The following is a 17897-nucleotide window of genomic DNA, read 5'->3' on the forward strand; positions in this document are numbered from 1 at the left end:
CTCTTCAAGTTGATTTCATATTTAATGGTCCTGGAGGGGAAAGGTACTGCAGTTTTCCAGGGCCAGATTTGGGTTCTTGTCTCTCACATTGGTGCCGTATGATCTTCACACTTCTACTATCAATATAAGCTGATACATACATTTCCCCTGTACATTCAGGCTCTTGTTAATGCATAGTCAAGGAGGACTCTCACCAGGATCCCCATCACCTCAACATGGGTACTTCGACTACTTTCTGCCTTTTTACCGCAGAAGTCCCACCTCGATAAGACAGACCACTTAGGAACTTGACATCCACAGCTAGCTTTCTCTTGGAATCATGATTCTGGCTTTATCAGTATGTTATCTAGGGACTTCCCCGGTGGTCCAGTGGCTAAGATTTTGCGCTCCCAATGCAGGGGGCCCGGGTTCAATCTCTGGTCGGGAAACTAGATCCCACACGCATGCCGCAACTGAGAGTTCGCATGTCGCAACAAAGATCCCATGTGCCGCAACGAAGACCCGGTGCAGCCAAAATTAAAAAAAAAAAAAAGTTATCTACTGACCGGCACCCAGTAGCCTTGCTCCCCAGCTCCTCTTCACATCTGTCTTATTTATGTGAGACTTGGGGGTTAATTTATTCTTAGAAGCACAGGCCTGGGGGTGAGATAAATTTCTGGGATTAGTAGTCCCACCAATTCTCTGTCCCAGGCTTCAGTGCACCGGTTTTCTCTATTTACCATATTGTCTTCATCTCAAAGTTCCCTAGCATTGCTTATCCTTTTCTTTAAAGTGTTGATTCATGGTGTGCTTCTATTAATTTGTGTGGTAAGTGTTCAATTCTCTTAAACTTAGATAGGGCTTATTTAAGCATCAGAGAGATTATTTCATTTTTTTGAAACCCCTTTTAAAGTATTTTGCCTTGTATCTTAAAGAATGTTGGCATAGGGACTTCCCTGGTGGTCCAGTGGGTAAGACTCTGTGCTCCCAATGCAGGGGCCCAGGTTCGATCCTTGGTCAGGGAACGAGATCCCGAGTGCTGCAGCCAAAAATAAAAAAAATAATAAAATAAAAAAAAGAATGCTGGCATACTTCCAGTTTGTCCAATTTCTGATTCGAAGATTTCACCCTACTAATGGCCATTCAGTGAAGCTAAAACCTCAAAATTTAAGACCTCCACTACTCCATACCTTATTGAGAGGTCAAATGGCCCTTTCCTCAGAATTTTTAGGAGATGGAACAGTACTCCACCTTTTAAAAATGCTCTGCAGATCACCAAATTTTAGAAAGGAACAAAGGGAGAACTGCTGACTTTATGTCCCCACTCTGTTTTCATTACCACTTTACTCAAAAGTCCATTCTAGTCTCATCTTGCTGACAATGGCAGAGTATCTTAGGGGAATACCTGACATTCAATTTACTTTTAACAAGGCAATAAATTAAAGATTCAGAACTCTCAGAGACAGTCATCAGCCAAAAATCTGTCAGTAGTTTCTTTTATTTTGTACTTGACATTATTAAATAATGATATTATCCACTTCAGTAGATTCTGCACTGTTTTTCCTCAAGTTACTTTGAGAGTCCACATGTGAAAAGTCTTCCTGCCGCTTATCTGCTTTAAGAAAGGTGGATCAATAGGGTTGTGGGTAGGCTAGGGAAGGGTCTGTTTGGAATTCCAGCTTCTTGAATCAGACTTTTACTCCCAGGGAGAAATGCATGTTGGTCCACTGGGATTCATGCATGGCGAGGTAAGTTCCAGACAGCCTTTCAGAATCAAGTCCTCTTCTGGGCTTCACCTTAAGCAAATAGAAAGGGAATGCAAAGCCTAGAGTCAAAGCTGCCTGGTGCCTGACTGTCAATAAAATAAAAATATAGGACTGGGTCCAGGGACTAGCAGGGTTTTGGGAGTCGAGATTTCAAGTTTAGCAATGTGGGATCACCTCATGGCAGACCTTAAATATTCAGAGACGTTTTCATTAAACAGGGAGCTATTTTAGGTCTTGAGTAAGGCAATGATGGGCAGGAAGGGATCATTTGGAAAGACCGGCCTAACAGTAATATGAAAAATGTAACTTGTGACAGAGGCTGTTTATATTAACCAAATGCTGAGGTGCCTGTTGACTTTCCTAGTATCTTGGTGCTGGGTTCTGGTTTATGAGATATGAACAGAAGTGATGGCCCTGAAAAATATCCCAGCATACCCCCCAGCTTTCTCTTCCATGATGACCTTGGAGGCAACATGTTCTAAATGATGAGGATGAAGGAAGACAGACTCATATCTGAGTTTATGTGAGAAATGAATCTTTATTTTGGGTTCACTTATTGCCCCATAGCTTAACATCTCCCTCCTCAATAATGAAGAGGAAAGAATTCGAATCAAGGAGTGTCTACTGCAGTAATGGGAGCCTGAGATGATAAAGGTACAGGCTAGACTGTGAAATTCAGAGAAAGGATGTGAATCTAAGAGGTGTTTTAAATAGAACTTGGTAAGTCAAAGAGTCATTAATTCAGATAACTATTTATTGAGCACCTATTATTTGCAAGGCACTGTGTGAGATACAAAGACATGTAAGTCACAACTCCGAGTGCTTACAACCTGGTTGAGGAAATAATACATGTACATAAATTATAAAACAAACCTTATAGCATTATGGTAAAGAGAACAGACTTTGAAGGGAGACCTGTATTCAAGACCTGGCTTCACCTTTTACTAGCTGTCATATTGGGCAAGTTATTTAATTCCTCTAAACTTCAGTTTGCTCATCTGTAATATGTCGGTAGTAAAAGTACCTACTTCAGAGGGTTAGTGAGAGGAGCAAATAATCTACTCCTTGCAAAACTCTCAGCTGAGTGCTTGCCCCATAATAAGCGCTCAATAAGTGCTAGCTACTAGTAGTAGTATTAAGAGATCTAGAAGCTGGGACACAACAGAACAAGGTCAGTGCCCAAAAAGTCTCCGAGAGAGGGACTAACGGCTATAAAGAACTGTTCTGGAAACAACCGTATTGCTCTGACATTAGTGTGCCTTCCCCTCCTGCTGTGGCCGCCAGTTATTTAAAGTGTAGTGATACCTGGGGCCTAGGACGAGAGGTGTGTCTGAGGACGGCCTCCTAACGTTTGTCCCTATCGTCTGACAAACCTCTGCAAAATGCTGACTCTAAAGAGTCACATCCTAATTTCTGGCATCCCACATCAGCTCTATAACACAGTGGGTAGAGAATGTTCCTTCAAACACTGTGGTAACAGAGGCAGGTAAGGAGAGTAGTAGCCAGAATAGGTGCAATGACCGGGAGATGGATTTAAGTTGGGGAAGACCTATCTTGAGTTTGCATGGAGGTCCTTTAACTAAAGCTTTTGCTCAACTCAGTCTATTCCCTGTTTGGCATAACGCCTTTGATGTTGAATAACTGATGATTTGGAACTGAAAACCTTCCCACACACGCTGCATTCAAAGGGCTTCTCTCCTGTATGAACCCTCTGGTGTCGCGTAAGCCGGCACCTCTGGCTAAAGGCTTTTCCACATTCGTTGCATTCATATGGCTTGTCTCCGGTGTGAATCTTCTGATGTTGAGTAAGGGAGGAGCGGTCAAAGAAAGCTTTCCCGCACTCGCTGCACTGATAGCGAGGCTCTCCAGCGTGGGCTTTCTGATGTCTATTCAGTGATGAGACACCGTAGAAGGCTTTCCCACACTCGTTACATTCATATGGCTTCCTGCCCGTATGGATTAGCTGATGTCGAGTAAGAATACTTTTCTGGCTAAAGGCTTTCCCACACTGATTACATTCATAAGGACTTTCTCCAGTATGAATTCTCTGGTGTCGAGTAAGGGATGAGCGGTCAAAGAAGGCTTTTCCACACTCATTGCATTTAAAGGGCTTCTCTCCAGTATGAATTCGCTGATGTACAGTTAGGGATGAACGGTCGAAAAAGGCTTTCCCACAGGCATTGCACTCGTAGGGGCTCTCCCCAGTGTGCGACATCAGATGTCTACTGAGACTGCTCCTGTGACTGAAGGCTTTCCCGCACTCAGGACAGTCATAGGGCTTCTCTCCAGTGTGAGTCCTCTGATGGCGAATAAGGGAGGAGTGGTCAAAAAAGGTCTTCCCACAGTCACTGCATTCCTGGTCTCTCTCTTTAGTGAGAATTTTCTTGGGAGGGGTTGCCCCATGCTGCAACCTTTCCTCCTGAGAAAGGGATTTCTTGCAGGCCTCCACTGCAGGGCTTTCCTTCTCTGTTCCCAACCCACCATCCACTGCATGAACTTCAAATTTAGGAGATGAAGGACCTTTCATTCCAAGCTTTTCTCTCAATGTTCTTTCTGATTTTTCTTCTTCTGAAGCACCTTGGATCTCAGGCTTAGTCTCCCAGTCTGCAATGGACAGAAAACACAGATGCATGTTTCTTTCTTGGGCTAGGAAATGTTACAGCAGAGAGGAGAGATGCTATGATAAATCTGAAAAGTCATGTACAGTCACCGCATTGCTTGCTCCCAGAAAGTGTTACACTCTAGGGAGAAACCAAGACTTGGGACTGAAACGGGGAATAGAACTGATAGTGGAAATCTCAGAAAAGAGGAGAATTTCCATTGGGAGCATGGCTAGGTTAATTAGGAGAGCTGGCTAAGTGGAGGGGATGGTGAGGAATAGGAATATCAAAGTGTGAATGGGTAATGTGACAGGTCTGAGAAAGTAAACATTTGGTGAATAATAGTGCACAGAACGTTAAGGTGTAGAGAAAAAGAAAAAAAAGCACTGGTGGGGGACAGAGAATAAATAATAAAGGACAAGATTTGAATTTGAGAAAAAGGTGATACCCAATACTCCCTCCCACATACATCTGAATAACAACCACAAAGCAAAACAAAACTCTGCCCCGCCCAGTTCATACTCAATTACCTTGAGAGACATTCTCTGCACATTCTTTCCCCTCAGATCCATGAAGCTCCACTATCCAAGGCTCATCCCCTCTCTTCAACTGAAAAATCACATCAGGTCCAGGAACTGGAAGTCCTGCTCATGGAGAAAGAAACAAGCCAGGTGGTCATGTGTGATTAAATACACAATGATTCCAAAGCTAATCCCAACCTCTATGTCTTTCAGAGAGCAAATGCAAAAGGCAGAAAGTGCACACCAGGAATACAGAGTATGAAGTCATATAAGGAATTCAGGAAACTCTGAATGGAGGTCAAGACTGAGGTTCCAAAAAGGAACAAATAGCATTTGGTCAGAGAGTTGATAGACTCCATTTGAATTAATGTGTTTATTCTTCCCCACGAAGTGAATGGGATGATCCTAGCTTTAGCACTGGTAGGATGGGGGGAAAAGTCCTTAACTCAGAGAAAATGAGAATGAAGAAAGGTCACAGTGAATAAGAATGTGTAATGTGGGGGCTTCTCTGGTGGCGCAGTGGTTAAGAATCTGCCTGCCAATGCAGAAGACACAGGTTCGAGCCTTGGTCTGGGAAGATCCCACATGCCGCGGAGCAACTAAGCCCATGCGCCACAACTACTGAGCCTGTGCTCTAGAGCCTTCGAGCCACAGCTGCTGAAGCCCGCACACCTAGAGCCCATGCTCCGCAACACAGAGAAGCCACCACAACGAGAAGCCCGCGCACCACGACAAAGAGTAGCCCCCGCTCGCTGCAACTAGAGAAAGCCCATGTGCAGCAATGAAGACCCCACGCAGCCAAAAATAAATACATTTATTTTTTAAAAAAAGAATATGTAATGTGTATTATATAGGTGCCCATTTTTGTTTATTTACCCTTTACTATTGTGATTTTATTTAAACAAGTGGATCATGTTCATTGTAGGAAATCTAGAGGCATGTACAAGTAATAAGAAAAATCACCTTTCGTACTTTGTATTCATTTCTTTCTTTCTATTCACTTTGATACTGAAAGATACCTATAGATACATTTTGTTAAAAACTGGATAATGACAATTATATCTCAATTTTTGAAAATAATAAAAAACTACTGGAGAGAGATTTTGGAAAATAACTAAGACTACTCCAACTAAAATCATTCCTATTTGATTTATTTTGACATCCACAAGTAGATAATTTCTAAATCCATAACAATTCACTATATATAATATATGTCACTCCAGGCACTTTTACATCAAAAACATCATTTTGGGCAGAAGACTCTCAAAAAAACAAACAAACAAGGAAAAACCCCAAATAACTGGATAATGAAATAATGTTAAATTTTAAACTTGATTTTTTCACATAATAAAAACTTTAAAATATTACTTTAATTAGCACAGCTCTACCTCACCATTTTAATGGCTACATGGTATTACATTGTATGGAATAACATCATTTATTTAATTAATCTCTTGCTGACAGACATTCCAGACTGTTTTCAATGTTTTGCTAAAACAAACAATGGTATGATGAATATCTGTGTACACCACAGGCTGCTAATCTTATTATTTCCTTAGGACAAATTTCTAGAAGTGAATCTGTCCATCTTTGGTTACATTTAAAAAACAGATCCCCTCCTAGAAATAGTCTTGAGGTCTAAACTTCCCCTGCATTGGGACCCCTGACTTGGGCAAGAGAGGTACTTTCTTCTTGGGCCCAAGGATCATCGATCTGGTTGTATGCTGACTCTCTGCTGAGAACGGCCACATCCATCACCTGCTCATGGCTTCCTGTCTCTGTCCTTAGATTTCTATTTTTCCTACCAAAGTGACAAAGGCTCAGCAGTCTCCCTTAATGCTCCCTAAACATTCTCTTCTGTTTCCAGATTTGTCCTGTTTAAGCTACTCCAGGGTGTTGTGCTTGCTTTTTTGACCTGCCTTGAATGAAATCTGCGATGTGACTCCTTTTACTGCCTCCTGCTGCTGATTTTAAGTCTATTCTAAATCTGTACACACTCAGCCTCTTATTCTGGAAGCTCCTGAGAGGTTCTCCTTACAGGAGCCCAACTTTACTCTCACGAATACCTCACATCAGCAGTAGCTCTTAATTTTCCTTTTGTCACACAAGTCCCTATCATTGCAAAGTGCCTTCTGTAGGCATCTCTCTAAGATGTCCTTAAGACAAATATTCAAAATCAAACACATTTCTAGTGACCTACTCTGAGCTACAACCTTCTAATCTCACCCCTACATGCCCTCTTTTTTTTTTTGGCATGCGCGTGTGGCATGCAAGATCTTAGTTCCTGACCAGGGATCAAACCCACGCCCCCTGCAGTGGAAGCACAGAGTCTTAACCACTGGACTGCTAGGGAAGTCCCCCTCTTTTTTTTTTAATTGAAGAATAGCTGATTTACAATGTTGTGTTAATTTCTGCTGTACAGCAAAGTGACTCAGCTATATATATACACACACATATACATTCTTTTTCATCAATAGATTCTTTTCCATTATGGTTTATCGCAGGACATTAAATATTGTTCCCTGTGCTAAAGAGTAGGACCCTGTTGTCCATCTGCCCATTTTTTTTTTAAATGGAAACACTTCTTTCCCCCTCCTCTGTTTCTCTGAGGAGAAATTTTCCCTCAACGAGAATGCCCCTTGCACTCCCCCTTAGCACTCTGGATGGAGCTGAGTAAGTTACTGCTGAGCTGAGGGAAGACCTGGGCGTAGGTATCTCGGCCTCTTCTGCTGGCCCCAACCCTCTGGAGAGCAGTTCCCTGCAGCAGGCTCTCACATGCCCTGCTCCTCCTGGCCCTGGCCCTGGCCCTCCGTGTTGCAGGGCCAGGCTTCTCAGCAAGGGCCCCTTGGTTGTCCAGTCTGCTTACAGCTCAGGGAGCAAGCCTGTCCCAGGCTGGGGCAGGATTAAGAAACCCACTCTTGCTGTACACCTAAGCCACATCCCTCTGCTCTTCGATCTTGTCTCTCAGGGGTTCTGACTTGGGTGGGAGGAGAAGAGGTGTCAATTTATTAGCCTCTCAAGCCCACATCAACACAGTACAGAGTCTACTCCTGGTGGGAAACTCTCCTTACCCAACGAGACAATGCTCTTATAGTTCTCCAGCATCACCTCCTTGTAGAGGTCCCTCTGAGTAGGGACCAGACACCTCCACTCTTCATCTGTGAAAACCACCGCCACGTCCTCGAATGTCACTGGGTCCTGGAAACACAATTATGTTCTCCTTATTCATAACCCTTCTCTTTACATGGTCAGACAAAACTATCATAATGATGACAGCCTGGAGGATGCAGAGGGAGTGGAAAGAAAATGGTTCTGACAAAGTAAGGCTTTGAAGTATTTGGGGAAAGTGCTATACTCCCCCGAGGCATGAAGTTCTTGGTCACAACCCCACACTCTCTTCCTAGCCGAGCCTCTGAATATCAGGGGTTCTTTTTTCAGACTTACAGAAAATGTGCAAGAATAGAACAAAGAATTCCCATGTACCCTTCACCCAGCTTCCCCAAATTAACATTTTCCACACTGGCTTTATCTTTCTGTCTCTCTCAGTACACGCACATTCACCTATCTTCTTCCTAAACTTCTTTAGAGTAACTTGCAAACATGATGTCTCTTTACTCATAAATGTTTCAATGTGTATTTTGTAAGAACAAGGATATCCTCTTGTATAATCACAGCATGATTGTAAAAATCAGGATAGCAGTGATATTATATAATTATCTAATCTACAACCTTAGTCAAATTTCACCAATTGTCTGTGTGTGTGTGTGTGTGTTTTAAAAAATCCTTCAAATAATGGTGTAGATTAGATCATCTTTAAGATCTCTCTCATTTCACTCTGCTGTTCTGTGATTCTGTAAGGTTGCATCTTTACCCCCAATCCTGAAACCCAGATGAGTCTCCACAGTGTCTGCAGAAGCTCTAAGCCAGAGCATGGAATTCAAGACTCCCTGCCCTTGGGCAGGAAGGGGGTAAACCACACGTCTCTACCCACACACAACTCTCTTCAGGACTCTTTCAACTTCACTGAGGTGCTTTACAGTATGTGTCACGTTCTCTGCCTAACCCAACAACTCCCTGGGATATGGGGACCTACTTTCAGTCCATACATAGTGGATGTACTAAAGGGAAGTCAGAACTAGAAACAGCCCGCTGTTCCCCAAACCTTCCAATCAGACCCGTACCATTGGTTTTTGGGCAAAATTGCTTAGGGTGAAGGCCACAGGGGCTGCGTGCCTGGTGACAGGCTAGTGGGCACATGTTCAAGGCAAGGAAGCATCACTGAAAGATATCACAAATCAAATAGGAAGGACACACTCCCTAAGGAGTCCTTCCTCCACCTGGTTGGGTTTGATCAAAGAAGCTCCAAGATAGAGAAAGAAACGTGGTTACATTCTGGAGCCCGATAGAGTATTTCAGAAACACAAAAGTCCAACTCACCTGGAATCTGGTAGTCGGAGACACAGCAGCCATTCCCTCCCGAATGCTCTCCTTGCAGAGAAGAGCCGAGTCCTAATGAGGCAGAGGTGTGGGATGAGAAAGAGGGTAGAAGAGCAGTCTTGTTTTGTAGTTTTGTGACCCATGAAGCAAGAAATCTCCACACACCAGTGAGTTAGGTACTCACCTTCATTCTCAATACCCTACAAAAAGGGAAGGCAAAGTAAAGCAAGGCCAAGAGCAAGCCCACCCCATCCCAGAACTAGAGCGAAAGGCCATGGATGTTGCTATACAGAACACAATGTGGTGCTCGTTTTACCATAATCTTAGACGCAAAGTTCTGTTCCTGGCAGTCAAGAACATATTAAGGCTCATACCGTCTTTACAAATTCACATTCAACATTGCTCAGAATGATTACTAGACAAAAAGCATAAGAAATTTTATGAATGGCTATAGGGACAAGTTCTGTCAGGGAAATACCCATAGCCTATTCAAAGGAAAAATGCCCCATTCACAGCAATACCCAATGCTAAAGGAGCAGCCCTTGGGCAGCCACAGTTTGTTCCGTGTGACCCTGCCTCTCACTCCTGGAGCCACACTGATTAGGCCACAGGTGGGCAATGCACAGGCTGACCAGTGGACGGATGTATGGTCTGGCTTGAAAAGATGACATCCATCCTCAGGATCGTGAACTAAGAAATATTGGGACAACGAGGGGGTGATGAGCTGAAAGGATACCGTGAGGGACAGAAGTAGCCACGAGGGTCAAGGAGCCAAAGGTACCAGGAAGCAGAACCCATGAGCATGTGGGAGGCACGAGGTAGAGAATAGGCTGTAACAGACTAAACACAGGCGGGCACGTTGGTGGTGAAGCACTGAAGCAAAGACCCAAGAATTCCTGGCCTTGAAGGCCCTAATTCACCTAGCACCACCCCAGACAGCAATGTGCATGCAGACCAGCCTTATTTATTCTTAGATTTCCATAAGACTGTAACCCTCTCAGGCTTTGTGTGAATCTTTATCACCAAACTTTACTTGCATTAACTGAGTCCATCTCAGTTTCTCACAATCAAGAGTCTAATTGAGACATAGTCAAATCAAGCATTTTGGGGATTCATGAGTGGGGTGTGGGGAGAGTGTGGTCCTGAGAAGGAGAAGGAAAGGGTGTGTATGTGGCTCAATGACTACTGTCCTGCAGCCAAGGGAATGTATTCTTTGATCCTTGTTATTCCTTCATCCATCTATCCAACCAACATTTATTCAGTACCTACTATTTATGCAAAAGAAGTATGACACTGTCCTTGCCTTTCAAAAGCTTACGGACTACTACGCAGGACAAACAAGTAATCAAGTTAATATTTCACTACAGGATGAATAGATGCTCTAAAGAGATGTGCACAGCTAACTACGAGACAGCACATCAGAGGCTCGCCTAACCCAGATGGGAGGCAGGGAGGAACACTGCCGGTTTCTTGGCAGAAGTGGGACCTAAGGTAAGTTTTGATTTGGGGGAGGCATTAGAACATTCTAGGCACAAAAAAAAAAAATCAAGTTTTCCAAAAACAAGGAGGCAGGTCTTTACAGGGAAAGGATTAACAACTGTAATGAGTTTAGAATGGCAATGTTTAGGTTGGGGCAGTGCTGGGAGGGAAGATGGGTTTGAAGAAGTAGGCAGAGACCAGCTAGATCAAGGAGAGCTCTGCGTGGTCCTACTCCCACTGGCATGGGGATCACAGAAGGATTTAAGCATGGAAGGGTCACCACCAGCTTTGTGTTTTAGAAAGATCTTTGCAATTTGTATCAAGGGCCTTAAAATACATATCTTTGACCCAGCAATTTTCTCCTCGGAGTTTTTCCTAAGGAAATAAGTAAGAACACATGCAAAGTTTTTTATTAATCATCACTAATACTAACCTTTACTGAGTGCCATGTGAGGCAACCTCCTAAGCACTCTACATGTGTCATCTCATTTAATCCTTACAATACAGTAAAAATTTGAAATAGCCTAAGTTTCTAAAATAGGAGATTTGAGGGCTTCCCTGGTGGCACAGTGGTTAAGAATCCCCCTGCTAATGCAGGGGACACGGGTTCGAGCCCTGGTTCGGGAAGATCCCACATGCCGCAGAGCAACTAAGCCCATGTGCCACAACTACTGAGCCTGCGCTCTAGAGCCCACGAGCCACAACTACTGAAGCCCGTGTGCCTAGAGCCCATGCTCTGCAACAAGAGAAGCCACCACAATGAGAAGCCCACGCACCGCAACGAAGAGTAGCCCCTGCTCACTGCAGCTAGAAAAAGCCCGCGCACAGCAATGAAGACCCAATGCAGCCAAAAATAAATAAATAAATAAATTTATTAAAAAGATAAAATAAAAAATAAAATAGGAGATTTGATTAAATAATTTATGGTCCAGACCATACATATAATGGAATACCACTGATATTATCATATTAATATGATAATGTTATCATATTTTAAATGTTATTTTATATGATAATTAATATCATATTAATAATAACTAGCATTTATTGAACTTATGCTACTGACCAGGCACTGTACTAAGTACTCTTTATAAGAATAGTTTAATTCCATCCTTATGAATCAATAAGGTACGTACCGTTTCACAGATTAGGAAATTTAGGCTTTGTAAGAGGCTGAGGCAGAATTTGAACCCCAGTCTGGCTAGCAGTTTTTAACCTCTATGCTGTAATGATTTATTTTCATGAAAAGATAGCCACACAGATAACAGACCAATAGACTAGAAAATACCAAAACATATCAAAGCAGGTAGGAAAGCTTGACACATGACAGAAGTGGCATCACAAATCACTGGGGGAACGATCACTAGTAATAAACGGCAAACAACTTACATGTTCATCAATAGGATAAACTGTGATTTTATATGTGTATGTGTGTGTGAATATTATACCTTGATTAAGATGAATGAACTAGAACCTCATGTTAGTCATACAAATTTCAGAAATATAATTACTGAGCAAAAATAAAGTTATAGAATGACTTACTATGTAATAGTTACATAAAATTTAAAAACAGGTAAATGGTATCTACAAAAATCTATATGGGACAATAAGCAACAGATTGTGAGTATCTCTGGGAAAGAAGGGAAATAGGATTGGGGAGGGATACCTAGGAGACTTCAACTTTGTAATGTTTTGTTAAAAAAAATCTAAAGGGAAAAAAAACCATAGAAATTCACACAATATTAAGTGAAGAATGCACACTTTTAAAATTACATAATTGAGCATGCACACACATACAGAAAAATGACTGGAAGAACATATATTAAAATGTAAATGGAATTTGAGTGGTGGCATTACAAGTGATTTTTATTTTATTTCTTACAATTCCTTATATTCTGATTTTTTTAAATAAGAGTTATGTGTTTACTTTGGTGTACAGGAAAAATAACAGGAAGGAAGGAAAGGAGGTGTGCAGAAAGTTATAGCAGACCTGAGACTGCCATTCTTGGGAACATCTACTTGCAATGTTGGCCCTTGGCTGGGGTCTGGGAACTTCCATTTTAAGAGGGTTTCCTAAGAGGTAGGGTGGGCCATTATGCCTAAACTATTTGTGCAAACAATATGGTTTCTGCTGAACACCTGCTGTCTTGCTAGAGGGCCTGGAACTTTGGTATATGTTAGGCAGGAGGTGCCTACGTGGCTAGCCCTCACTAAAAAGCTTGGGCTCTGAGTCTAAAGAACTTATCTGGGCTGACACATCACACACATGCTGCTGCATTTTCATTGTCGGAGGAGGAAGTGCTCTGTGTGACCCCTCATGGGAGGGAGAGAGCATGAGGAAGACTTCCCATGGGTTCCTCCAGACTCTGCCTATCTGTCCCCCTTATGATCTGGCTGTGTATCCTTGCGAGATCACTGTCCTCATCTTAGCCATGAGTATAACTATGGGCTGAGTCCTGAGTCCTGCTAACAAATCCCTGAATGAGGGGTGATCTTGGGCACCCCCGACACAGGCGGCCATACCACTCTGGGTAGCTGTGGCAGAATGGGAGCAGAGGAGGTGAGTAGACCGGTGAGGAGACTATTACAATTAACTAAGCAAGAAATGATGAAGAACTGGACAGCAGACATAGAGAGAAGGGGAATTACTGTTGAGATATTAAGAATAGACCATAGATTAGAAGCGGAGGCTGAAGGTGATGGGAGAGGCAAGGATGACTCCAGGTCACAGATCTGAGCAACGTGTGAATAATGGCACCATTCATAGAGATGAGCGACAGAAAAGTAGTTTTGGAGGGAAAGCTAAGAAGTACAGTTTTGGGCATTTAGAATTTGAGCTGTTTCCACATCTCTGGATAGGAAAAAAATCAGATGACTCTGGCTCCCACTGACCAAGTTGTAAAAATTATTATTGCCAAATGAAATCACTTGAATTTTGAAAAACTGTTGAGTTTCATTCAAAATAGAAAGGTTAATATAAAGCATTTTAAAAATGGTTATAATACAAAGAAGGCAATGTTCAAGCCTTTAGTTATATATAATAGTACTTTGTTTTTTTCTATTATTTGTAAGACTATTCATAAAGTATAGACGTATTCTTGAGATATATAGTTGTATTCATTCACATAAGCATGAAAAAAGAAACCTAGGAAAAGGGGATAAACAAAGTAATCCCAGAAATAGGAATTCCGTACCCCAAACAGGAAGGACTAACCAGCAATGGGACCAGGTAGAAAGAACATGGGCTCCTCACAATGAACCAACCTCAGATTCTAAAGAGGCAAAGTAACTGCAGACTTAATCCTTCTTCCCTTAGGAGATGAGCCCTCCAGCTGGTCTTATTAATTATAAGATACTAATAAGGTAAGTCACGTTTTCAAAAATGCCAAAAGACTAGATCAATATATACTTACTAGACAACGGGTTAACACCGGCCAAGCAAACTTTAAAAGAATATTGCCTTGAGGGTGAACAACAGTTTGCAAAAACTAAAACCTATGTGAAAGGCAAAAACTTAAAACAAAACTTACTGGAAAAAGAAGTTTGGTGTAACTATAAAAAAGAATCTCAACCTGAGGAGAGATTGGGGTTTGAATCTTGCTAGGAGGCCAAGAGGATACCTGTACAAATGGAAACAAATATACAACATCAGTTGGCAACCAGAGCCTCCAACTTGTGTTGTCTGCGGCAATACGTATTCTTACACTTTTTGGTCTGTCAAGATTCCTCCATCCCCAGGAGGGTCTCAAAATATTACCCTTGGGTCCTATGGAGATGTCAAAATTAGCATTTAGAGATACAGGAGAGTATAGGAGTAAAGGCTCTGGCAGAGCGCTTGAAATCAAAGTCCAGCTCTGCCTCTTCCTACCTGTGTGACCTCAGGTAAGTTTCTTAACATCTCAGTTTGCCCATCTGTAAAACTGGGATAGTGAAAGTACACATCTCATAAAGTTATTGTGATCCTTAAATAGGATAATACGTGTAAGGCATTTAGAATAATATGCTAAGTAAGTGTCAGGAGTCCTAGGAAGGTAGAAATAAAGAAAATATTAATTACACTGTGTCGCTGCTGTTTTAGAGTAGGTTTAAGTGTAAGTGTAGCCACAATATTGGGATCAAAGTATTTGTATATGTTGTCTAAAGCATTAGAACTTTTTGAACAAATCAGTTGAACTACATCTGAAATTGTGGTTGAAACTGCTCAATGTTTAAATGCTTAAAGACAATTTTCAAAGTTTCATTTATTAGATTATAACTTTAATACACTGAGTATTAACCAAATTACAAACAAAGGTGAGCATAAAAGCTCCCCAGTCATTAAACGACCAGCTAGTATTCCCAAGGTGCTCATCGTCTGTGGGCTCCCTGCCAGGCCAACTTCAGTCCCCGTCAGGTCTAGACTCCACCAGCAGTCACTTTGGTAAGCTCTCAATGGTACTCAGGACTCCTCAAATCCACCACATTCACATGGAATCACTGCCAGCAAAGGGTCACCTCTGTTTTTCCTTTCCCTATTTCTGGATCTCAGAGTATTTCTGGAGAAAATGCTTTTCAAATTCTTATTCTATACCTTCAAAGAGTGCTCGCCTAGAAAGCTTTTACCGTTCCCATCTTAGCTACACAGCTATCCCAAACCTCCATGGCTACCCTTCAATTTCAGCAGAACACTGTCTTTCACCACACTGAAGCTTCGCAAGAGTGAGTCACTGAGCAAGGTAGGACTGTGGTAGAAAGCATTCCACAGGCCTGGATTACTGACTGTGAAGGCTTGGGCAAGTTACTTAAGCTAACTGTTGACCCCCCATCCCCTGTTTTTTAATACCTATTTCACAGGGCAGTTATAATAGTAAATGAGACAATTAATGTAAAGCATTTATCTTACAGTCTGTTCAATAAATGAAAGCTTCTTTCCTTTCTACTGCCCAACACCAACCCATTCAACCAATATTTCCAAGTACCTGTTATGTGCTAGGCAGCCTGGGTGTGAGGCCAGCAAAATGGAAATGTCTCTTCTCCAGGACTTTACCTTAGCGTCCTACATCTGTGTCCTACTTTCTTTTCCACCATTGTTTCCTCTCAGAATCTGCTTCCTGCATGACCCACTCTTCCTTTCTCCAGCATCTCCCATCGCTTCAGGAGCTTCTTCACATATCTGCAAACAGATATAATCCTCCTCGATGTGAAATTATCTTCACTGAATCCCATGGCCTCCCTCTGGCAAAACAGTTCTGATTTAGATTTTCCTTTCATGATCAAACTTCTTCTACATACCTACTGATGCCACATCATCACCACCTACTCTTCTCAAAGCCATTTTTCTGCTCCTGCCACCCCTCACACACCTGAAACCGCATGCTTGAAAACTGCCAATGCATTTCTGAGCTCTAATTCCGACAGTCCTTTTCTCCTTATTTCTCTGCAGCTTTTTGACTGTTTTGACAAGTTTCTGATGCTGCCCAAGGCTCAGATTGCGTACAGCGTTCTTCCCGCTATCCCGCAGAAAGTCCATGCACACCTGGTGCTCCATTTCCACCTCTACAGAAATGCTTCCGGGGTCTAGTCCCAACCCCTCTTCCAAACTCATCCTGCATTTCCAAATGACTAAGAATTTTCAATTAGACATTTTGTTGGCATCTTAAAACCACCTCCCCCTATGCAATTCCCCACATGAGCTCCTCTCCCTGTCCTTACATTTCTAGCAGATGTTCTATTATTCTCCCAGGTGCCCCAAATTCAAACTCTTATCTAGCTATCTTTCCTCCCAAATCTAGTTAGTCACCAGATCCTTCTGAGTCTTCTTTTGCAATGTCATTTGTATCCTTACCCACTACCGACACCATCATCATTCAGGTCCACAACAGCTTGCTTCAGGACTACTACCACTACCAAGCGTTCCTAACTGGTTCCCTGCACTAGTCCCTTCCCCTCTCTAGTCCTGGATGGAAACTCTAGAATAACTGTACCAAAACAGTTTTAGTCCTGTCAGTCCCCGATCCGTCCCATACAATCCACCCTGCTGACCGTGTCTCGTCCTGATCCTCTATGCTCTGACCCCACTGTGCTTTTCCCCACCCTTGTCCCCCACTGTTCCTCGATACTTCACTCTTATACATAGCATTTCCTTCTCAAATCTGCCTAATGCTTCGCTACTTCTTTCCTATTTTTTTCACATCAAATTCTACCTCCTCCACGAAGGTCCCCTGATATAGTGCGGAGGCCTATGGCAGGGAGCTAAACGAGACAATCTGATGCGATTTCTGGGGAAAACGGAGGGACTGGAGTGGGCGGCACCCTAGATTTAGTGTCAATTCCACCCACGTTTATTAAGCACCTATTATGGGAAGAAGGTACGGGAGGTGCAGAGGAAGGCTCCAAACTTCCCACGGAACACACGCACACACGGGGGCTGGGGGGAGAACTTTCTGTCCGCACCTGTCCGAGCTGGAACGTCGACACACACACACACACACACACACACACGCACGCACACACTTACGCGCACACACGCACACACTCAGACGTTCTGCAGGTTGGCTCCGCCCGCGTCACCTGTTCTACTCCCACAGCACCTCCCCCAAGTTCTCAGTGTCCCCTTCTCTCGGCCGCTGCGCTCACTCGGCTCCGCCAAGACACACACCCACAGCCCTCACCTCCGGCACAGACTGCTCGCGACCCAGGAAGACGGCGCCTTTTCAGGTCGGGAAAGCAGTGCGCCGGCGCAGGGGGTTCTGACGTCTGCGCTCCCCACCAATGCTCGGCTTTGGCAGACTCCATTTCCCAGAAGTCTCAGCGGTTGGCGAGCTTTAATTTGATGTCTAACGATCTGCGCAAGCGTACCCTTCTAATGTAGGGGTGGGCGGTGCCGAACCGGATCCGACGCGGCAGTGCGGCAACCTGAGCGCGGAGAGGGAACAGTCGTGGACGCTTGGGAGGCTTGTGGTCAGCCTCGAAGTGCTGCCTATGTGTGATGTCACGTCCCTCCAGTCCTCCGATGGGAGGGCCGTCCTAAGGAAATGTGCCTCTTTTAGCTTTGGGGGCCGGTCCCTACTGAGAACGACTTCGAGTCTTCTGGCCCTCGGAAGGGGCTTGTTTCCGCTTCAGCTTGTTCACTTTAA

The 17897-nt window shown here is 43.2% G+C and overlaps 1 protein-coding gene across 9 annotated transcripts; it reads right to left on the minus strand.

Moving 5' to 3' along the window:
* Nucleotides 1-2316: 2316 nt before the first annotated feature.
* On the minus strand, nt 2317-17483 carry ZNF2 (zinc finger protein 2). Of its 9 annotated transcripts, XM_079940932.1 has the most exons (8): nt 17433-17476; nt 15741-15934; nt 14313-14402; nt 9488-9503; nt 9304-9375; nt 7938-8064; nt 4876-4989; nt 2317-4349 (listed from the first exon to the last, which is right to left on the minus strand). In XM_079940932.1, the coding sequence occupies exons 4-8, from the start codon at nt 9491-9493 to the stop codon at nt 3343-3345; spliced, it is 1326 nt and encodes a 441-aa protein (XP_079797058.1). In that variant the 5' UTR covers nt 9494-9503; nt 14313-14402; nt 15741-15934; nt 17433-17476; the 3' UTR covers nt 2317-3342. The 9 variants fall into 9 exon arrangements, with proteins under 9 accessions (XP_079797058.1, XP_079797056.1, XP_079797062.1 ...); XM_079940930.1 differs by lacking the exon at nt 14313-14402 and having other exon boundaries at nt 15809-15934; XM_079940936.1 differs by lacking the exon at nt 9488-9503.
* Between the last annotated feature and the right edge of the window lie 414 nt (nt 17484-17897).

The sequence above is a fragment of the Stenella coeruleoalba genome (genome assembly GCF_951394435.1).
Source record: "Stenella coeruleoalba genome assembly, chromosome: 13".
Classification (NCBI taxonomy): domain Eukaryota; kingdom Metazoa; phylum Chordata; class Mammalia; order Artiodactyla; family Delphinidae; genus Stenella; species Stenella coeruleoalba.